This window comes from Girardinichthys multiradiatus, chromosome 19 (assembly GCF_021462225.1).
Source record: "Girardinichthys multiradiatus isolate DD_20200921_A chromosome 19, DD_fGirMul_XY1, whole genome shotgun sequence".
Classification (NCBI taxonomy): Eukaryota; Metazoa; Chordata; class Actinopteri; order Cyprinodontiformes; family Goodeidae; genus Girardinichthys; species Girardinichthys multiradiatus.
The window spans coordinates 38417952-38438881 of NC_061811.1; the positions used below are offsets into that span (position 1 = coordinate 38417952).

General features: G+C 41.9%; 1 protein-coding gene and 1 non-coding gene across 2 annotated transcripts; both read right to left on the bottom strand.

Annotated features, from left to right (window-relative positions):
- Positions 1 to 11025: 11025 nt before the first annotated feature.
- Positions 11026 to 20299, bottom strand: dkc1 (dyskeratosis congenita 1, dyskerin). The gene is made up of 16 exons (XM_047346181.1): positions 20226 to 20299; positions 19987 to 20095; positions 18195 to 18247; positions 18029 to 18115; positions 17148 to 17239; positions 16885 to 17069; positions 16561 to 16625; positions 16200 to 16326; positions 15578 to 15708; positions 15244 to 15387; positions 13813 to 13933; positions 13503 to 13621; positions 13325 to 13428; positions 13052 to 13091; positions 11680 to 11835; positions 11026 to 11571 (listed from the first exon to the last, which is right to left on the bottom strand). Exons 1-16 carry the CDS (start codon positions 20250 to 20252, stop codon positions 11512 to 11514), a joined length of 1620 nt encoding a protein of 539 aa, XP_047202137.1. The 5' UTR covers positions 20253 to 20299; the 3' UTR covers positions 11026 to 11511.
- LOC124856071 lies at positions 13698 to 13774 on the bottom strand. Its single transcript, XR_007035244.1, has one exon. It is a non-coding gene; the product is annotated as a small nucleolar RNA SNORD83 (small nucleolar RNA).
- Positions 20300 to 20930: the final 631 nt, after the last annotated feature.

Genomic DNA, 20930 nt, shown 5'->3' on the forward strand with positions numbered 1-20930 from the left:
TTTATTTTGTTAGTTTACAATGCCTTGAATGTTTTTCACATTTTATCTCATTACAACCACTAACTAGTATCCTATTGGGATTTGATGTGATAAAACAACACAAAGTAGAGCATAGTTATCAAGTTAAGGAAAAATTATCCAGTTTTCAGAAACTCTGGAGATTCAGTAGCTTGGGATAACCTGAGACACTGCTGGACACTAATGCTAGAGGACAAACTGACCACTTTTCCTCACCCTGCTACTTTCTCCTACTATTCTCTTTTTATGCATTATCTGTACTAATTCCTGACATTAACTTTATGTTATCATATAACGTAACGTTGTCTTTCTATAGGTGATACTTGGCCCTGCCGTTCTATGTTTAAAACACTCTTTCCCCCTGAACAAAGACATTGAATAAGCTGCTGCTGCCACTGACTGTATATACTCATCTTTTCATCACAGATTTTATTACTGGACAAGAGCTTATTTGTTTGGCTGACTTTTCTAGATGAAGCCATTAAAGGAGCTACTGCTGTCACTAACTCTAACATAGAAAGTACTCCTGGACAACTGCTTATGAGTTTTTCTGTCTGCTCTGTCTACTCAAACCCTAGTTGGTTGCAGAAAATGGCCACTGACACTGTTCAAAGTTTTGCTGGATGATCTCTCCTGTTAAAAAGGACATGTTTGTTCCCACTGTCACCAAAGTATGCTCAGTATGAGGGATTGATTTGATTATAAACTTGTTTATGTAAATTGGATCTAGAAAACTGAACTAATTACCTTGATATCACAGCTCAAACAGACCTTACTTGTGTTATGGCTTGCACAAATAAATCAGCTGTAATCTATAATAGTAAATATAATCAATGCAGACCTCAAATTAGTTATGTCTGATGTTGAGGTGAGTTTAGCAAAATTATGTCCATATAATTAATAAAGTAGTCAGACTGACATATGCTAGGAGCTGAGGTTCATTAAAAACAGTGTTAAACTTGGACAAATGTCACTGAACAGGTCTAAGCAGTTTTCTTTCAAAGGTTTCATAACATTCAAAGATTAAATGTCATCACTGTAACCTTTCCTCTATATTCATATCAAAGCTCACTTAAGCTTAGAGAACAGGTATTTCTGGGTACATGCAAAAAACATGTTCTTAATCATGTTGAGTGTCTCAACTTTCTGACTTGACGGAAAGCTGGATTTTCTTCATGGGCCTCTGGTTTAATGTTGAACCTAGAAAATAATCAAATTTTTGATAAGCCAAAAACTAAAGACATTTCAGGCTAGAAAAGAGTTTTATTTTGGTTTATTTTTAATATTTCTTTAAGTCGTTTCTTGACTAAACAATCAGACCGCCGTCATATCATGTGACCCCATTCTATCTGTAAACAGGAGGCCATCCCCTGGTGGTGTATGCTGACTTCCTTCCATCCTCCCTTCTCAGCCTGACTCTTTGTGTGGACCTTCAGCCTGAAGACCTTCATGTGGTTTCATTGAGAGCCCCTAACCTGCAACACCTGCATTTGGAGCCATGGAGCTCCTCCTCCAACCTAGTCAGGTTGCTCCCACAGCTGTTTCCCTGCCTGAAGACACTGGCAATCAGGTGAGACACTCAAACATGAGCCACATGTATAACTTCTATAAAATGGTTCCTGTGTTCACCTGTGGTTTCCTGCCTCTATTTTGGTCTCAGACATCATCACGTGTCAGATGAAGACTTCCTGGGTCTCCATCAGCTTCAGCATCTTAACACTCTGGAAATTCTGGATTCATTTTATAGACCAGACCCAAATGATCCAAGCTTGGTTGTCTACAAGCCAAGTTCCCGTTTGCTGCAGCTGATCTCTGACCTGCAAAAACTGACCAATCACAAAGTCAGAGTTATCACCAGTTCACATAGAGATGCTCTGACCTGTGCCTGTATCTGACTATAGACTGGAGTCAACAGCTTCACCAAAGAAAAATTCTCTGTATCTACTTCCATTGAAACAAATCCAGGTCTGGTGCAGTCCTACTTTTTATTCTTGAGAATCTGACTTTGGTATCTGTCACAGTGATGGGTACTGGTTTTCACTGGCTTGTGTTATGCGATGCCTCCGCCCCCTGTGGTCTTCTCCAGTATTATCTGGTCTCAGCTCAGGGTGGGTCTGAAGTTGTTCCCTAACCACTAAGATTATGCTTTGCATGTTGTCGAGGACTTGCTGTTAATTTCTTAGTGTAAACTGCTGTGAAAAACGTTTACCCCCTACAAATTTCTTCACTTCTTGCTTTTTAGTCACACTTAAATGTTCACGTCACCAAACAAATTTTAACATGAAACAAAAATAACCCTAGTAAATATAAAACACAGTTTTCAAATGATGGTTTCATTTATTAAGGAAGCTTTCTAACCAACCTGGCCTTATGTGAAAAGTAATTATCCATAAACTTAATAACTGCTTTTTCCGTCCTGAGTCCCAACAGCCAATAAAGCAATTGAGTCTAGACTTCGAGTAGGCCATTATTAAACCTTCATTTTGTGTCTCTTGTTTTTGAGCCATTCAGAGGAAGACTTCCTGGTGTCATTTGGACCATTGCCCTACTGTTTAACCCCATTGTGCTTGAGTCTTATAGCTGCAGTAGGTAACTTTTGCAAAAAAGTATTTTTTATATATTTGTGAAAACTCACTATGTCCTCACAGTGAAATATGGGACAAGTAATATGTGAAAAAAAATCTAACTTTGGCTCCACCTAGTGGTCCTATAGGGCTGTAGCACAGCAGAGAGCAAGGGGGAGGACGTGTACAGTGTGCTTGTTCAAATTTTCAGGCTACGGTTTTCTCAGAACTCCCTACTGCAGCTTTAAGGTCATAGACGGCAAAGCAAATTTGAGACGGGATGCCATTTTTGTCCAGTCTTTTTCTTATTGTTTAAAACCCTCCAAAGTGGCAGAATTAAAATAATTCTGCAAAGCAGAGTGGGTCCAAATTCCTTCACAGTGATGTAAAAGACTCATTACCAGCTAACACAAACACTGTTGCTGTTGCTGCCATGGGTGCCACAACCAGTTATTAGGTTTAGGGGGTAATTACATTATCCCATTGGAGCCAGGTTGTTATTGATAGTTTTGGTTCCCGTATACCTTGATATAATCATCATTTGAAACTGCTTTTTGTATTTACTGAGGTTATCGTTGATATAAAAATTTCATCTGAAACAAAAAGCATTAGTGACAAAATAACAGAAGAAATCTGAAAGGGGAAAGACTTTTTGAGGTAAATAAGCAGAGCAGTGATATGTTGTTTGGCAGCCTGTAGTGCCTCTAATGGAGACCACTTTATCACACTTGTCTTTCTGTGACAACTGGGAAACTACTCACGTGTTGCCTTGATCCGAACCTCTAGCCTCTTCTTCCATCAGTGGTATAGCTGCTTCTTACCGTCTGCACTGTTAACAGTAATAGTTCTAATGGGATTAGAACAATGCACATTTGCATCTTCTAGCAGACTCTGAAAGGGTGTAAGCCATAGGTTTCCAGCTTAACCTGTTAAGCCCGTCGGGGGGTTGAGCTGTGTGTGGTGTGTTTGATTTTCTTTTTGTTTAATCATAAATAAATTAGACATAGTAACAGTTGCAATAGTGCTTCCATCTGGAAAATATTCTTTTATGTCTTACCTTTACACAGGTACCAAAAGTTTGCATGTAGACCTTATAACTGTGGAGCTATGCCTGATTTATTTCAGGTCTGTAATTTCAGGCGGATATTGCTTCTAAAACCATTAGGGTTTAACAGGTCAGGTTATTAATAGTCTGAAATTATACAGCACTTTTCTGGTCATGCTTCACACTAAATCCACATTCACAGACATACACTGATGTACATCTTGGTCGGAATCTTGGTGTTAAGTTCCTTGCCCAGTTGTGTGCGCTCTTCTGGTGTTCAGCTCTTCACGGCCTAGGATTAGAGCTTGGTGCTCACTGTCAGGTTCTGAAGATGATGTCAGCAAAGTCTTCTTGCAGACAGTGAAACACTAGGTGAGAAGCTCGAACTTATTCTGAACATTGGATTGTGTAGCTTTTATAGACCCTTCATCCTCTGCATATAGCCTCTTCTGTTGGCTTTGGTTGGTTAATAACTGTCCAACAGTTCGGTGTCCTCTGCTCTAGTGCATATATGTTCTGGTAGCTCATATTTCATCTGAATGGCCTGCTACCCCAACACCTTATATGTGGAAACCATGTAAGACATGAAATGAATGATGGCTATATCCGGCTTAGAGTCTGAGAGATGCACAATTCTTGAGCTCATCCAGCTAATGTTTTCTTAATCTTTCACTGGGACTTCTTATCATATGCCTGTCCAGCTGTCGTCTTTATTATGCAATGTACATTCAACTAAAGAAATCTGCTAGTGCCTAAGGCTTTATGTTAAATTGGGTTTTTGCACTTGTTCATCTTTTGAATTAAGTATCCTTATATGCTTGAGTGATTTATATTAGTGATCAGTCTCTAGTTTGGACAGCAACATGTGTTTTGGTTTTTAAAAAAATAAGATTTTTGTTTTGTAACTTTTTTTTTAAACTCTCTTTAGGAATAATCACCAGTGTTGGGAAGGTTACTGGTTACAGTTACAAGTTGCGCCATTGAAAATATAAAAGTGGTTTAGTATTTGAATCACTTTGACAAAGTACTGTAACTACATTTACTTACATCTTAATTACTAGATCTGTCAAAGGTGGGTCGATTTGTAAAATCAAGTTTCTACATGGTGAGCAGAGATGGGATCTAAGGCTCTTTTATTGGTGGTAGATCTTGTGGATCTGTTCCTTTTGAAGGTAGCTAGATCTTGTGGATCTGTTTGCCTACGGGAGGCATTCAAACGACTTGTTCATTTTAATATTTATTTATTTTAAAGAAGTTAAAGGTATCTCAGTTTATTTGGGAAATAATCACTGGGAATATTCAAATAATTTGTTTTTCCAGGCATGGATGTATTATTTGTCTGGAAATTAGTATGTACAATTGCTTTAGTCATCAGTAATGTACATCGAGACACTTCTGCATTTTCTTTGGCTCACACTGGCCATTTTTTCTTTTTAGTGAAGCTAAATCATGTTTTTATATTTTATTAATGTGTCTCCAATGTGGTTCTGGTAATCCCTTTTCAATATGTCTCTAATATTTTCACTCTATTGTCTTGTGTACTTCATATTGCAGAACTTTATGATGTCCTCACTTCCTCTGACTATATTTGGTCCTGGTTCTATTTAAATCTTCTTCCCAATGAAGGAAATCTTGATAAAAAGGGACCTTTTAACTACTGGAGCCTCTGTTTCCTTTCTTTAATTATGCTGGTTGGCCCTGAAAAAATAAACACATTCTTGAGTTAGTTAAAAAAGTTACAAACAGTAGGTTTTGTGTTGCAGATATTTGGATAAAGATCATTTATCTTGGCACAGTCATTAAAATCATTTCATTTTAGTGGTGGTGTGACTACATGGAATGTATTTATTCCCAACACGCATCACTGTACAGTATGACTAATGCATTATAATGGCAGACAAACACAAAACTTGGTGTTTAATAGAAGGAGAGTGATGGGGTGCTGCGCCAGATGACCTGGCCTCCACAGTCACCGGACCTGAACCCAATCAAGATGGTTTGGGGTGAGCTGGACCGCAGAGTGAAGGCAAAAGGGCCAACAAGTGCTAAGCATCTCTGGGAACTCCTTCAAGACTGTTGGAAAACCATTTCAGGTGACTACCTCTTGAAGCTCAGCAACAGAATGCCAAGAGTGTGTGGAGCAGTAATCAAAGCAAAAGGTGGCTACTTTGAAGAACCTAGAATATAAGACATATTTTCAGTTGTTTCACACTTTTTTGTTCAGTATATAATTCCACATGTGTTAATTCATAGTTTTGATGCCTTCAGTGTGAAGCTACAATATTAATAGTCATGAAGATAAAGAAAACTCTTTGAATGAGAAGGTGTGTCCAAACTTCTGGTCTGTACTGTACGTATATGTGTGTGTGTGTGTGTGTGTATGTGTATATATATGTATGTGTATATATATATGTATATATATATATATACCCTATATATGATATATATATCAAATACTGCTCAAAAAATAAAGGGAACACTGCAATAACACTTCCTAGATCTGAATGAATGAAATATTCTCATTGAATACTTTCTGTACAAAGTTGAATGTGCTGACAAGAAAATCACACAAAAATCATCAATGGAAATCAAATTTATCAATCAATGGAGGCCTGGATTTGGAGTCACACACAAAATTAAAGTGGAAAAACACACTACAGGCTGATCCAACTTTGATGTAATGTCCTTAAAACAAGTCAAAATGAGGCTCAGTATTGTGTGTGGCCTCCACGTGTCTGTATGACCTCCCTACAACGCCTGGGCATGCTCCTGATGAGACGGTGGATGGTCTCCTGAGGGATCTCCTCCAAGACCTGGACTAAAGCATCCGCCAACTCCTGGACAGTTTGTGGTGCAACGTGACGTTGGTGGATGGAGCCAGACATGATGTTCCAGATGTGCTCAATCAGATTCCGGTCTGGGGAACGGGTGGGCCAGTCCATAGCTTCAATGTCTTCATCTTGCAGGAACTGCTGACACACTCCAGCCACATGAGGTCTAGCATTGTCCTGCATTAGGAGGAACCCAGGGCCAACCGCACCAGCATATGGTCTCACAAGGGGTCTGAGGATCTCATCTCGGTACCTAATGGCAGTCAGGCTACCTCTGGCGAGCACATGGAGGGCCATGTGGCCATCCAAAGAAATGCCAACCTAAACCATTACTGACCCACTGCCAAACCGGTCATGCTGAAGGATGTTGCAGGCATCAGATCGCTCTCCACGGTGTCTCCAGACTCTGTCACGTTTGTCACATGTGCTCAGTGTGAACCTGCTTTCATCTGTGAAGAGCACAGGGCGCCAGTGGTGAATTTGCCAATCCTGGTGTTCTCTGGCAAATGCCAAGCGTCCTGCACGGTGTTGGGCTGTGAGCACAACCCCCATTTGTGGACGTCAGGCCCTCATACCATCCTCATGGAGTCGGTTTCTAACCGTTTGTGCAGACACATGCACATTTGTGGCCTGCTGGAGGTCATTTTGCAGGGCTCTGGCAGTGCTCCTCCTGTTCCTCCTTGCACAAAGGCGGAGGTAGGGGTCCTGTTGCTGGGTTGTTGCCCTCCTACGGCCTCCTCCACATCTCCTGGTGTACTGGCCTGTCTCCTGGTAGCGCCTCCAGGCTCTGGACACTACGCTGACAGACACAGCAAACCTTCTTGCCACAGCTCGCCTTGATGTGCCATCCTGGATGAGCTGCACTACCTGAGCCACTTGTGTGGGTTGTAGAGTCCGTCTCATGCTACCACGAGTGTGAAAGCACCACCAACATTCAAAAGTGACCAAAACATCAGCCAGAAAGCATAGGTACTGAGAAGTGGTCTGTGGTCCCCACCTGCAGAACCACTCCTTTATTGAGTGTATCTTGCTAATCTTCAAAGATGAGAAACTGATTGTCCATCAGTGTTGCTTCCTAAGTGGACAATTTGATTTCACGGAAGTTTGATTTACTTGGAGTTATATTGTGTTGTTTAAGTGTTCCCTTTATTTTTTTGAACAGTGTATATATAAGATATACACACTTAATGGCCACTTTATTAAGTACACTTGTCCAACTGTTCGTTAACGCTAATTTCTAATCAGCCAATCACATGGCAGCAACTCAATGCATTTAGGCATGTAGACATGGTCAAGACGATCTGCTGCAGTTCAAACTGAGCATCAGAATGGGGAAGAAAGGCGATTTCAGTGACTTTGAACGTGGCATGGTTGTTGGTGCCAGACAGGCTGGTCTGAGTATTTCAAAAATCTGCTGATCTACTGGGATTTTCACGCACTACCATCTCTAGGGTTTACAGAGAATGGTCTGAAAAAGAGAAAATATCCAGTGAGCAGCAGTTGTGGGCGCAAATGCCTTGTTGATGCCAGAGGTCAGAGGAGAATGGCCAGACTGGTTCAAGCTGATAGAAAGGCAACAGTAACTCAAATAACCACTCGTTACAACCAAGGCTTGCAGAAGAGCATCTCTGAATGTACAACTCATCGAAACTTGAGGCGGATGGGCTACATTAGCAGAAGACCACACCAGGTGCCACTCCTGTCAGCTAAGAACAGGAAACTGAGGCTACAAGAAGCACAGATTCACCAAAATAGGACAATAGAAGATTGGAAAAACGTTGCCTGGTCTGATGAGTCTCGATTTCTGCTGCAACAAACTATCTGAGGAATGTCTCCAGTACCTTGTTGAATCTATGCAACAAAGGGTTAAGGCAGTTCTGAAGGCAAAAGGGCAGAGTCAGTAGAAACACCTCTCTCTCCCTAGACACCTCTTCCAGCTCGTCCAGGGCAATCCCCAGGCATTCCCAAGTCAGCCAAGAGACATAGTCTTTCCAGCGTGTCCTGGGCCGTCCCCTGGGCGTCCTCTTGGTGGGGCGTGCCTGACAGATCGAGGCCATGGTCGAGAACCATGGCCTCGGACTTGGAGGAGCTGATCTTCATCCCAGCCGTTTTACACTCGGCTGCGAATCGCCCCAGTGCATGCTGTAGGTCTTGGCTAGAGGGGGCCAGCAGGACCATGTCATCTGCAAAAAGAAGAGACAAAATCCACTGGTCCCCAAACCAGACTCCCTCCGGCCCTTGGCTGTGCCTAGAAATCCTTTCCATAAAAGTTATGAACAGGACCGGTGACAGAGGGCAGCCCTGCCGGAGTCCAACATGCACCGGGAACAGGTCCGACTTAGTGCCGGCAATGCGAACCAAACTCCTGCTCCGCTTGTACAGAGACGAGATGGCCCCTAAAAAATGGCCCCCGATTCCATACTCCTGGAGGGCCCCCCACAGGACACCACGAGGGACACAGGCGAATGCTTTCTCCAGATCCACAAAATACATGTGGACCGGTTGGCAAACTCCCATGAACCCTCAAGTACCCTGCAGAGAGTGGCTCAGTGATCCACGGCCGGGAAGAAAACCACACTGCTCCTCCTCAAGTCGAGGTTCGACTATCGGCCGAACTCTCCTCTCCAATACCCTGGCGTAGGCCTTACCAGGGAGGCTGAGGAGTGTGATTCCCCTACACCCTCCGGTCACCTTTCTTATGAAGGGGGACCACCACCCCGGACTGCCAGTCCAGAGGCACTGTCCCCAACCGCCACACAACGTTGACCATGACAGCCCCCCAACATCCAGAGACTTGAGGTACACAGGGCAGACCTTATCCACCCCCGAAGCCCTGCTACCGTGGTGCTTTTTAACCACCTTGGTGACTTCAGCCTGGGTGATGAAAGAGTCTAACCCCAAGTCCCCAGTCTTTGCTATATACAGGGGTTGGACAATGAAACTGAAACACCTGGTTTTAGACCACAATAATTTATTAGTATGGTGTAGGGCCTCCTTTTGCAACCAATACAGCATCAATTCGTCTTGGGAATGACATATACAAGTCCTACACAATGGTCAGAGGGATTTTAAGCCATTCTTCTTGCAGGATAGTGGCCAGGTCACTACGTGATACTGGTGGAGGAAGACGTTTCCTGACTCGCTCCTCCAAAACACCCCAAAGTGGCTCAATAATATTTAGATCTGGTGACTGTGCAGGCCATGGGAGATGTTCAACTTTACTTTCATGTTCATCAAACCAATCTTTCACCAGTCTTGCTGTGTGTATTGGTGCATTGTCATCCTGATACACGGCACAATGTTTGAACCATTGGATGCACATGGTCCTCAAGAATGGTTTAGTAGTCCTTGGCAGTGACGCGCCCATCTAGCACAAGTATTGGGCCAAGGGAATGCCATGATATGGCAGCCCAAACCATCACTGATCCACCCCCATGCTTCACTCTGGGCATGCAACAGTCTGGGTGGTACGCTTCTTTGGGGCTTCTCCACACCGTAACTCTCCTGGATGTGGGGAAAACAGTAAAGGTGGACTCATCAGAGAACAATACATGTTTGGCATGAGTAACCAAAGGTTTGGCTATAGCATAGTATATTGACCCAGTGGAGCTCCCGACGGACAGTTCTGGTGGAAACAGGAGAGTTGAGGTGCACATTTAATTCTGCCGTGATTTGGGCAGCCGTGGTTTTGTTTTTTGGATACAATCCAGGTTAACACCCGAACATCCCTTTCAGACAGCTTCCTCTTGCGTCTACAGTTAATCCTGTTAGATGTGGTTCGTCCTTCTTGGTGGTATGCTGACATTACCCTGGATACCGTGGCTCTTGATACATCACAAAGACTTGCTGTCTTGGTCACAGATGTGCCAGCAAGACGTGCACCAACAATTTGTCCTCTTTTGAACTCTGGTATGTCACCCATAATGTTGTGTGCATTTCAATATTTTGAGCAAAACTGTGCTCTTACTCTGCTAATTGAACCTTCACACTCTGCTCTTACTGGTGCAATGTGCAATCAATGAAGACGGGCTACCAGGCTGGTCCAATTTAGCCATGAAACTTCCCACACTAAAATGACAAGTGTTTCAGTTTCATTGTCCAACCCCTGTATGGTTACTGCTACAAATGTTTTAAATCAGGTGGAACATTCCTGCAGCACCAGGCAGACGGATTAGTGACCTTGGGCATGAACTCTTAAATCATCAGAGCAATTCCCAAAATTTCATTTTTTTTTGTTTTCTTCCAGTGATGTGTTGACAGTGGAAAACTCTGCAGTCTTGTACATCCTGATACTTTCTTGTTAAGCCCTGAGTTTAATTAGTTTTTTTTTTAACACACAAAAATAAATGTTATATAATTTAAGTAGTAGTCTTAAAGATCTGCAAAATAAAGAGATCCAGACAACACAAAGGTCCTGTTGAGTCCCAGCTTGTAAGGAAGGACAGAACTCCCAGAGGCATGGGCAGATATGGGCTCCGTGCAGTCATCAGGTTTTGTGAGAACCAAAACAAAGTTCGACACACTATTTTCTGAAAACTATCGAGAGGACAAATACAGAATACATTTTTATATTTTTATTTCAAAATAAAAAAGTCAAATATTTACATACTGAAATAAATTGATAACTTTCATACACAAATGTGTTTTCACAATGCATGAACCCTTTACATGCTTTTGTTTTCATATTAACCCAAAGGACCTGAATACGTTCTTTACATCATAGTCTCTTGTCTGAGGGGACGTGACAGGACAGAGGCTGAGGCAGCAGAAAGAAAACCAAGGACTGCTGCTTCACAAAGATATAGCAGTAGGAATCAAGCCGGACTCCTCTGCTCCCCAACAGGTTAGGGGTGGACTTTTGTGGTACTGAGAGTTTCACATTCAACTCATGGCCATAGCTAATGTCTTTCTGTTGAACAATACAGCTGAGCTTTCTCACTGTGAGGTCCTCCTGCTGACTCGAGGTAAATTTCAGTCTTCCTTGAGCACATTGTGCTGAGATTTACGCCCAGTTCATCAGTGGATGGAAGAGTTAGTTCTGTTGAGGAATCATTCAGTCCGATGGGTCACCCTCCTTCTGTTTTTTTTTCTTCTTTTTTGGCTTTTCAACAACCTAGACAAAGACAAAGTTCACACAATAACTATCTGCAAAGTGTCCTGAAGATTATATCCACCAACTCAATGAAAGCATGTTGGAGAATTAATCTAAACTGAAACTGACTTGTGTGTCAGGCTCCTCCTCTGTTTTATCGGCCTCTGCCTCCTCCATCTGCGATTTCTTCTCCTTTTTCTTCTTCTTCTTCTCTTTCTTTAGCTCCTCTGCAGACGGTGTGCTGGGCTGGGCCATTTCACCATCACTCTCTGCCTCTCGCTTTCTCTGCAAGCGAAAGGGATAAATGTTTGCTGCAAATCTATTTAGAGTGAAACTGAACTCAAGAGCTCAATTAGCTCAGATTCGTGATCCTGGACTATGTGACCGCTCTCCAAAACAAAAACTAGTTTAGAGATGCACTGATCAGAATTTTGTAGCCAACATCCAAGTCTGATTTTAGCTTTAGATGACTATTTACATTGTAGATTCTTGCCAAAGATAATAAAACTTTGAAAGAACACATATGGACTTATATAGTAAACAAAAAGTGTGAAATAACTAAACAGTTTTATACCTAAGATCCTTCAAAATAGCCACCTTTTGCTCTGATTACTGCTTTGCTCTCTTGGTATTCTGTCCATTTGAGTCATCACAGCAATGGGTGGCTACTTTAAGGAATCTAAATAGTTTTTACAATTTTTTGTTTGCTAAATAATTCCATTTACAGTTTTGATGCCTTCAGTGAGAATATACGTACAATGGAAATACTCAAACATAAAGAACACCAGTAAATGAGATAGTGTTTCTAAAACTTTTGACCGGTAGTGTACATTTTAAAATTAAGAAACATTTTTTTTTATGTGGCAATAGTGGCCTTTATTTTGTAAGTTGACAGGAAATGGGGTGGAAAGAGAGGGGAAGACAATGCAGCAAAGGTCAACAGTCTGGGACTCAAACCATTCACATCAACGTGCTAACAGTTTGCTGCCTCAAATATGTTAGTATGATATAATATTTACCATTTATTAGCTGAGAGGATCTTTAAATCAAATACCCATAAATCAGTTTGCCCAAATTAAAGAACACCCAGAATGCATCATTTCAAAGCAAAAACATCTCAGCAAATACAGACGCCATCCTTACTAACACAAAGGATGTCAAATTCTCCATTCGTGTGAGTTGGGCTTCGAGCATTTATCCACAAACATTCTTTCCATTCGTTTTTCTAAAACTCAGCTGAAATGCACCCCCAGAATACCCTGGTGTGAAATAGGACTTTCCCACCAAGTTCCAGTTCCCAACTGGTTCTGTTAAAGAACCGGTTTGCTGTTCCACCACCGGTGAGCCAAGTCAACACATTATTAGAAATATCTCACACAGGTAACCCTTCGGTTTTTGGGGCCAGAGCTCGACTTGGTGGAAACACAAAGAACTGGTGCTTGGTGAACTCCAGCACCAGTTTGTAACTTAACCTCATGAGAGACTGATAGTAAGATCTTACCTTTGCTGAAGCGTCAATTGAGGCCACCACACCAGAGACACTGCCCAAGAAAACAACACCTTTAGGTTTGACACATTTTAGGCACATTATAGCTGCATATTGACCACAATGAGTAGTCTGTTCTCTGGTGAGCTGAACCCTCAGCTGATGACGGAGGGCTGGGGCTGCAAGCAGAAAGTTGATCTAGCAGAGCGACTCCCTGAAAGAGCACTTCAGCTCAGACAGGGATAACTCTCTGCAGCTTAAACAGGGTTGCCAGCATCTCAGGGGTACCTGTAGTCAACGTATTGGTCTTTCCACTCCTGTGGGGTGCTGCCATTTGGTTTCCCGTGCTTATCTAGGAGTCCTTTTTGAATCATCATCTTCTTCTGGCTCGCCTGATTCAAAAACAGAAATATGTTAGACAATTTAATCCACTTACTCAGAACAAGACAATCAGAAGCTTCAGTACCTTTGGCCCTAGTCCCCACTTCCGAGGATACGTGTCTCGTTCCATGATCACCCTCTTTATTTTTGCTACAACGCCATGATCACATGTAGAAATCACAGCAGTAGTCATCAGAGCCACAGCTGCAGGAAAAGAGAAAAAGCTTTCATCTCATTTCCTGTTTAGTCTACAATAAGATGTTAGGTTTGCTGACAGTGAAGCCATCAGAAAAGGGTGATAGATAGCAGGTCATCATTGCTCGAAAGCTGCTGCAGCTATTCATCTCATCATGTGGCTCCAACACATCAGAACACGCAAAAGAACCTGCTCTTACCTGTGCAGATGGCCTCGCCCTTGGTCGTTATGACAACAATGTCTTGGTTGACCTCAATGCCATCTTCATACCGAAGGACACCAGGAAGCATGATCTTGGCCCCATAACAGATGGCATTCACCTGCAGGCAGGTCCAGTATAAAATAGTTATAAACTGTGGAACCACCACAAAAAACAAACTAGGGAAGAAAATGAACAGAAACAAGCTTGGTTCAGCTTGGGCCCTTATGAACACTACTGCAGGCCCCCAGAACCCACACTGGCACACTCATGTCTCCTTAGATGGTTTTAATTCAGACTCTGACCTGGCTAATGCGCCTAGTTCTTATCATCTTTCTTACATCTGGGATTTTAGCGAGGAATCCAGAAACTGCTCCATTATCTTAAAGACACTCCAGACTTTGACATCAAGGGTGTAAAAAAGGCTTTAATTATGTAAAAGTGAACAACAGTCATGGACTGGATAACATATGCAGCTTTGTGGTGAAATCTCTTTCCAACGAGCCGAGTATCGTTTCATCACATCAACAATAGATCTTTGGAAACACGTGCTCCTAGACCACCTGGAAAGATGCTGCTTAGATTTTAATGGGACCCATGGCTGGCTTTTATTTGTGGATTCTTCCTCAGCTGTTGATATAATTCAACTGCAGAGACTCCACGAACTGTTTAATATTTTGCCTGGGTGGATCCTGGATCACTGAACAAACAGGACAGAGAGTGAGAGATGGTAATTGTCTCTCAGACTATGAATACACTTCATCCGAGTCACCTCGGGGCTGCGTGTTATCACCTCCGCTATTTATTCTGTATATAAACATGCGTTAGAGCAGATATAACAGATTAATCAGAAAGTATGCTGATGATTCTGCTCCAAGAAGATGGAAGCAGGCCTGGCCCAGCGACCAGTGACTGTACAATAACGTAAGGAGTCTGGTCTTCATCTCAATGCTGACAACACTGAACATATGATAACTGATTTTAAGAGACAGCCTCATCAGCAGAAAGTCACTTTAATTTAAGATCAGGCAAATAGAGAGTGCATTCTTACAAATAGCTTCAATGAATTTAGATGATGCCACCTGTGAGGCAGAAATGATGAAACTGACCCAACCATATTGACCCTTTTTTATTGTGCTTTTATCAAATCGATTTTATCCTTTTTCTTGGCATCATTGTTTGGTCAGACCTCAGAGAGCGGTTCCCTTCAGCAGATTGTGAAACTGTCTACACCGATTGGCTCTGTTCTATTTATCTGAATGGTTCTGGTTGTGTTAAGATGTTTCTATGAATGATTTGAACCATTACATAACACATATACCTACGGGTATCAAAAGGAAACCTTTAACGTAATCATGACGTTCATCCTGCATAGCTACAGCCTAACGTCCTGAAGTTCATGAGCAGCAGGTTCTCAGGAGGAAGACTCACCGCGCTGTCCTTCATCACCAGCCGTTTGTACGACACCAGCAGCTTTTCTAGAGGGAAGATGACTCTCCTCAGATACGTCTCATCTTTATTGTGGTCAAACTGCCACTGAGCATCTAGAACATCGTGCATTGTCACCATATTGTCCTGAAAGCATAGAGTCACACTGAACATGAGCCATGTTAGCAGCACTGAGTCTCAACAGTCAGGACACATTCTGGCCATTGTGTCTCCACTGCTTTTTGTTATTCCAAAGTCTAATTAACAACTCGGCACTGAACAGCAGAGCTGGACTCAACGCTTTGGACCTTTGAGAATAACAAGAACTCCTTCTGACCTTCTCTCCCAGGACTCCAGAGCGAACTCTTCGGAGCTCCTGCATCTGTCCTCCGACCCCAAGTAGCAGTCCCAGGTGGACGCACAGAGTCCGGATGTAGGTTCCTGCCTCACAGCTGACCCAGAAGATGCCTGTGGAAAAAAAATGTAAATGGAGTCAAGCTGTGACTATTAGATTGCTTGCCAGAATCAAACAGACACAACATGAAATCTGTTTTCTCAGGGTGTGTTCCCACTGCAGGAACAAGGACCAAATCAGACCAAAGTGGTTAGAAACCCACCTTGCTAACAAAGCTTTTAGGATGGACCCTGAATTAAAAGGTGGAGCTTCATAGCAGGAGGATGCTAAACATTTCTCACTGGCTGATTAGCCGCAGTTTTTTAAACTGATATTTTCTATTAGATTCACACCTTTGTTGTGAGGATAATGTCAACACTAACTGGGAAATGCAAAAGAAGTCACCCAGCATGGCTAAAGCAGTGCTTGGCTAATGACTCTATGAACGACAGGCTGAAAGTCAGGCAGTGATTGTTCAGGCTGGCATTAACAGAGATGAATTTGGGGTTTCTCTTGGCACAATATAAACCCTGGGAGATAAAAATTCGTAAAAGGGATTCCTCACCAAGCCTTCTCTCTGGGTCATACTCTATCAGCTTGCTCTCATAGATCGTTCGGACTCTCAGCTGACGTTTAACTGCAGCGATCAGCGGCGGACGCTGAAATAATGCTCCAGTTAGCGTCTCCAAGGCCTGCAGACAACAAGCCAGGAGGGATTAGTACCTCTAAAATCCAACTGTTTTATATCACAATATATTTCTTTCAATCAAATTGAATGTACAAGTAAAAACTATAGAGGAAAGTTTGATCAATCACAAGTCAGAAGAACAGTTTGTTTCCACAGTGATGAAACCTATGCAGTTTATTCAGTTCATGTGTTGCATTATACAACATCTACGTAAATCATTAAGAAACCAGTAGCGTACCCGGCCCAGAACATGTTCACTCTCGATTGCATTGTGCAGGCGAACGATTCCCACATACTCCTTACCTGCAAATAAAAGAAGAAACCATGACACTTCACCATGTTTCCAACGTTCAGTTTCAGGAGCATCAGATCACATGGAGCTGAGATCTGACCATGTTTTATTGATCCTCTGATGAAATATCCATATTATGTAGGTTATAAGGTTTTCATACAAATTGTAATAGTCAACCGAAGCAACAACAGACAAGCAGATTTTTACCGTGCAGTCAGAGGTCAAACATAATACATGGGTGATAAAGTGGATGCATTTATGTGAACCTACCAGCACTCTGCTGGGACTTCACCAGTCGTGTGGCTCTGTCTATGCAGACGATCAAGCAGCCGGTAACCTTGGGGTCAAGTGTTCCACTGTGACCTGTCTTCTCTGAACGCAGGATCCTCCGGATCCATGCCACCACCTCATGAGATGAGGGGTTGGCTGGTTTATCCAGGTTAATGAAGCCTGACCTGGCGAGAACAAATGCATCATCATCATATTCATGTTTAGCCTAGTACTGGTGATATTTTATGAGAATGTTCCAGTACTTGACATAGTCTGTGATATTCCTCTTCAGAGGGTTGCTGCCACATGGTATAGGTGTATAATGGGCTGTTCGAATATTCAATTTATGAAAATTCTGCAGGAAACAAATCATATCTTTAGCGTCTTTGGAGCACACTAATTCACAGATAGTTAGATTCTTAAACATTTTGTTCAGAAAACAGCAACATCTCTCTGTCAAACAACTCATCTCAAACATCTATGGTTTACTGTAATCCTGCAAAACTGAAGATTGCCTGCCTTAAAACCGAATTATACTCAGATCAGTAAGATGCTGCTGTCCAATCAGTAGTATTTTAAAGACAAATCAGTCTACTCTGAATTTATGCTCTAACTGGACTGAAAAACTACAACAGGGACAGACATAAAAGTTAATTGAAAACTTACTAAAGTAAGGATATGTAAATTGTTTAGTCTTGTGTCATTTGCTGCACTGCTGTTGCAACAACAAGGTGGCAGTAATGCATCAAGTTATTTCCAAAACTACTACAGCGGTGTTTTGGGCAGGAAGTGCCATCTTCACCCTAAATAACTGCTATGGTTTGACAACCATGTAAAGGTGCTCAGGAAATCATTCACAGCTTTATGAAGAAATGATGCAAATGTGATCAGAACAGGAAGTCGTCTTGGCTGCTACCCAGTCAAGTCACACCCCGAGGGTTCTGGTCGTAATCTGGCAGAACACCAAGAAACTTCCAGCACCCCTGCGGAGAGGCCTTGCCCCAGAACGGAAGCAAAGGCAACAACTTCAACAAGATGGCAGCACTCAGCGAATGGATAAACCAGTTCATCATGTCACATGACTCCACAGGGAAGTAAAACAAACCCACCCCCCAATCGGGGCAGGAAAAGCCAGAGCACTGACCTTTAGTAGGAGGGGCCACTGTGATGTCTCTAGCGAAGCAGCGGTTAACGCTGGCTGGATGAAGAAGTCTCCACTCTGTTGGATCTCCTGGAAATAGAACCAGAATGTTCAGCAACGCTCAGGGGAGGGACTCAGAACATCTAAAGCTTCAAAGTTTTTCACAAACCCCGACTACTTCTGCGCTGACTTTCCTCGACTTCTTCTTTTTCTTTACTGATGCTGAAAGAACAAATGGAAAACTGGTTATATAAATGAAACACCTACTACACACACAAGTATTTGAATCTGGTGGCTAAAATTTGAGCTGCTTTTCACGTTTTATGTTTTTTGTGAAGAAAGTGTTTATAGAAAAATTCTATCAAAATAGATATCAAATGTCATTATTTCCCAGAAAAGTACAAACCTACAAATGTCCCAAAAAAAAGGGTGTCCTTGCACATATCAGATCATTTACTTTGAAATGCAGAGAATCCGATGAAACTGACATCAATCAGTTGTTAAAGCCCCAAATGGAGTTAAGAGTCCAACTAAGCTACTCTAAGGTGTGATGGCCTAAAGCCCTTTATTTTTAGGCTTTTACTTGATGTTGAGACAGTATCATGCTGATGGGGGAGAATACAAAGAAATGCAGCTGATCTGGAGCTAAAATTGTGGAATGCCTGTCCTAGAGGATAACTAAAGTATGTTGCAAGTATTGTAATACAAGCATAACTTTGTGATTGAGAACATGGCACAACATTCTTCATTGTGAGGTTCAAGAGGGTTTGAGATTTGTGCTGGCTTTGCGTTGCGTTAGTGCTGAAAACGGCCAGACACCATTCTTGACCCCAGGGTTCACAGTTAAGTCATTTTGGTTCCATCTTACCACCAGGGGGGTTGGGAGCCATCTTTAGTTTGCATGTATTTTACAGGGTTCAGTGTGAAATTAACCAGGTGTTCTTTAAAGACCTGATCCCCTTTTAACGGAGTTTTTAAAATGGCCAAACTGGTCAAAGTTGCACTCAATCCCAATACAAGAAATCTGAACCGCAACCATCATATTTGGTGCTGAGACATTAATACGCGGCTTTATGTAGGCTTAAATACAGCCTACATGGCTTAAAGGTAGCCACGTTATTGACATTCAAGGTTTCTGCAAGTTAAAACGAGTTAAAGTGAGAACTTTAGGAGCATGCAAACACCTTGTACTTTGGTTGTGGGTAAGAAGCTGAGAGCAACCTTAACTTCAGCTTCTTCTTCGTGAGTTCTAGGCGCGGGCCCACGTGGTGTTTCCGTACAGCACGTGTTGCAGGCACGCGGTGGCTAACCCTCCCAGCTAACAGGCCACTCAACATCTAAACCTCCCTAGAAAGAGTTGCTAAAGCTGTACATTCTTTACACAGCCCTGGATGTTGCACAGAAACATGGTAGGCATACTCTGTTTCAGTTTCACTCGTCATTTTAAAACTGTTTTACAGTTTTTATTTTATTAGGGGTCAATATTCGGAGCGAATAGAACCACAATTGCGTCACGCCCTTACATTCAAAATAATAATCGTGCCATTGACAGATTGATTTGATCCGTCTTTTTCCAGTTAAAAGATTGCTTGTTTAAAACCTGGGATAAATCGGATTCTGCCCACGTGTTTTCTGCTCCCCACATCATTAGTTCACGCGCCTAAATCACGACCAATAATAAACTGAATATTCACTCAATGTATGCTAATCTAAATGCTGAAAGCTTTGGATGAGATTTGTTTTGGAGAATGACTGCAAAACAACTATTAATCTAAGCTGCACTTCAGACAAAATTCCCAAACTTTCTTTCTCGCTGCTACAAACGCACCTAAACTACACAGAGAGGCAGGTTAGTAGTAAAACATCCCCAGATTAAGGTCAGCCATTTAAAGCACATTATTATTTGATCCGGAGAGTAACTAAAAGCCGACCCTGAGAAAGAAAATGTGCAGCACACTAACCTTCTGGGTCCGCCATCTTCGAAAAGAATGAACGATCACTGAACGGCGAGTAGAGCTGTTTCTTCTTCCTCTGCGACCTACAGCAGCGTGGGCAAAACTGGGTATACTGCTGCCCCCCGCAGGCAGAGAATGATTAATCTTCTCAAATAAACAGATGTGCTTCAAAAATCACTTTCACCATTTTAATAATTCTGTTCAATAGCGAACTTATATAGTATATAAATTGATCAAACACTTACACGTTTATCTTTATTCATTTCGTCCATTTTAAGGCAGCACGGTGGCGTAGTTGGTAGCACTGTTGCAAGAAGAACCTGGATTCGACTCCCGTGGTCTTTCTGTATGGAGGTTGCATGTTCACTATGGAACGCCAAAGTGTTCATAATTAAATGAATAAACGAAACACTGTGAAATAAGTATCTACATCAATAAATAGTAGATAAAGATTTAATGTGACAATTAAATTGTGAAGTAATTGATTGCATATTAAATTCTCAGCTCATTATTATGAAATATATTTAATTTTCCATTAAAAATCAGCTTTATAATATAAAAGAATTTTAATATAAAATCTTACATAATAATTGAAATTATTATTGAGGCTATCTTTATGTAATTCCAGCAGTTTTTTTCACTTCAAAATGTAATTTTTTTAAAAGTTAGCTTTTATTTCAAAAAGCCAGCTTTTATTTTATGGGCCATTTATTTCATAAAGTCACTTTACAACTGAATAACTGTGGGCCAATCAGCGTCAACAGGCTGGACCTGCATCCTCATTGGCTGAGCCTAACAGAGATTAGTTTCCTGGGTACCTGCTCCCTGAGCAGCTACTGTACCAGCTCAAGGGTAATGAAGGATGGTGGAGTTTCTTTAACTTCATTCAGCTCTGGTTACGTTAGCATATCAAATTGAAGGGAATAATTTATCATATGATGTCATTTTGA

Coding starts and splice junctions, on each gene's coding strand:
- dkc1 (XM_047346181.1), bottom strand. CDS start 20,252: ATGGACGAAATGAATAAAGATAAACGT. Junction 20,096..20,225: donor AAATGAATAAAGATAAACGT/GTAAGTGTTTGA, acceptor TGCGGGGGGCAG/CAGTATACCCAGTTTTGCCC. Junction 17,240..18,028: donor AGTGGCCCCTCCTACTAAAG/GTCAGTGCTCTG, acceptor TGTTTCCTGCAG/AATTTTCATAAATTGAATAT.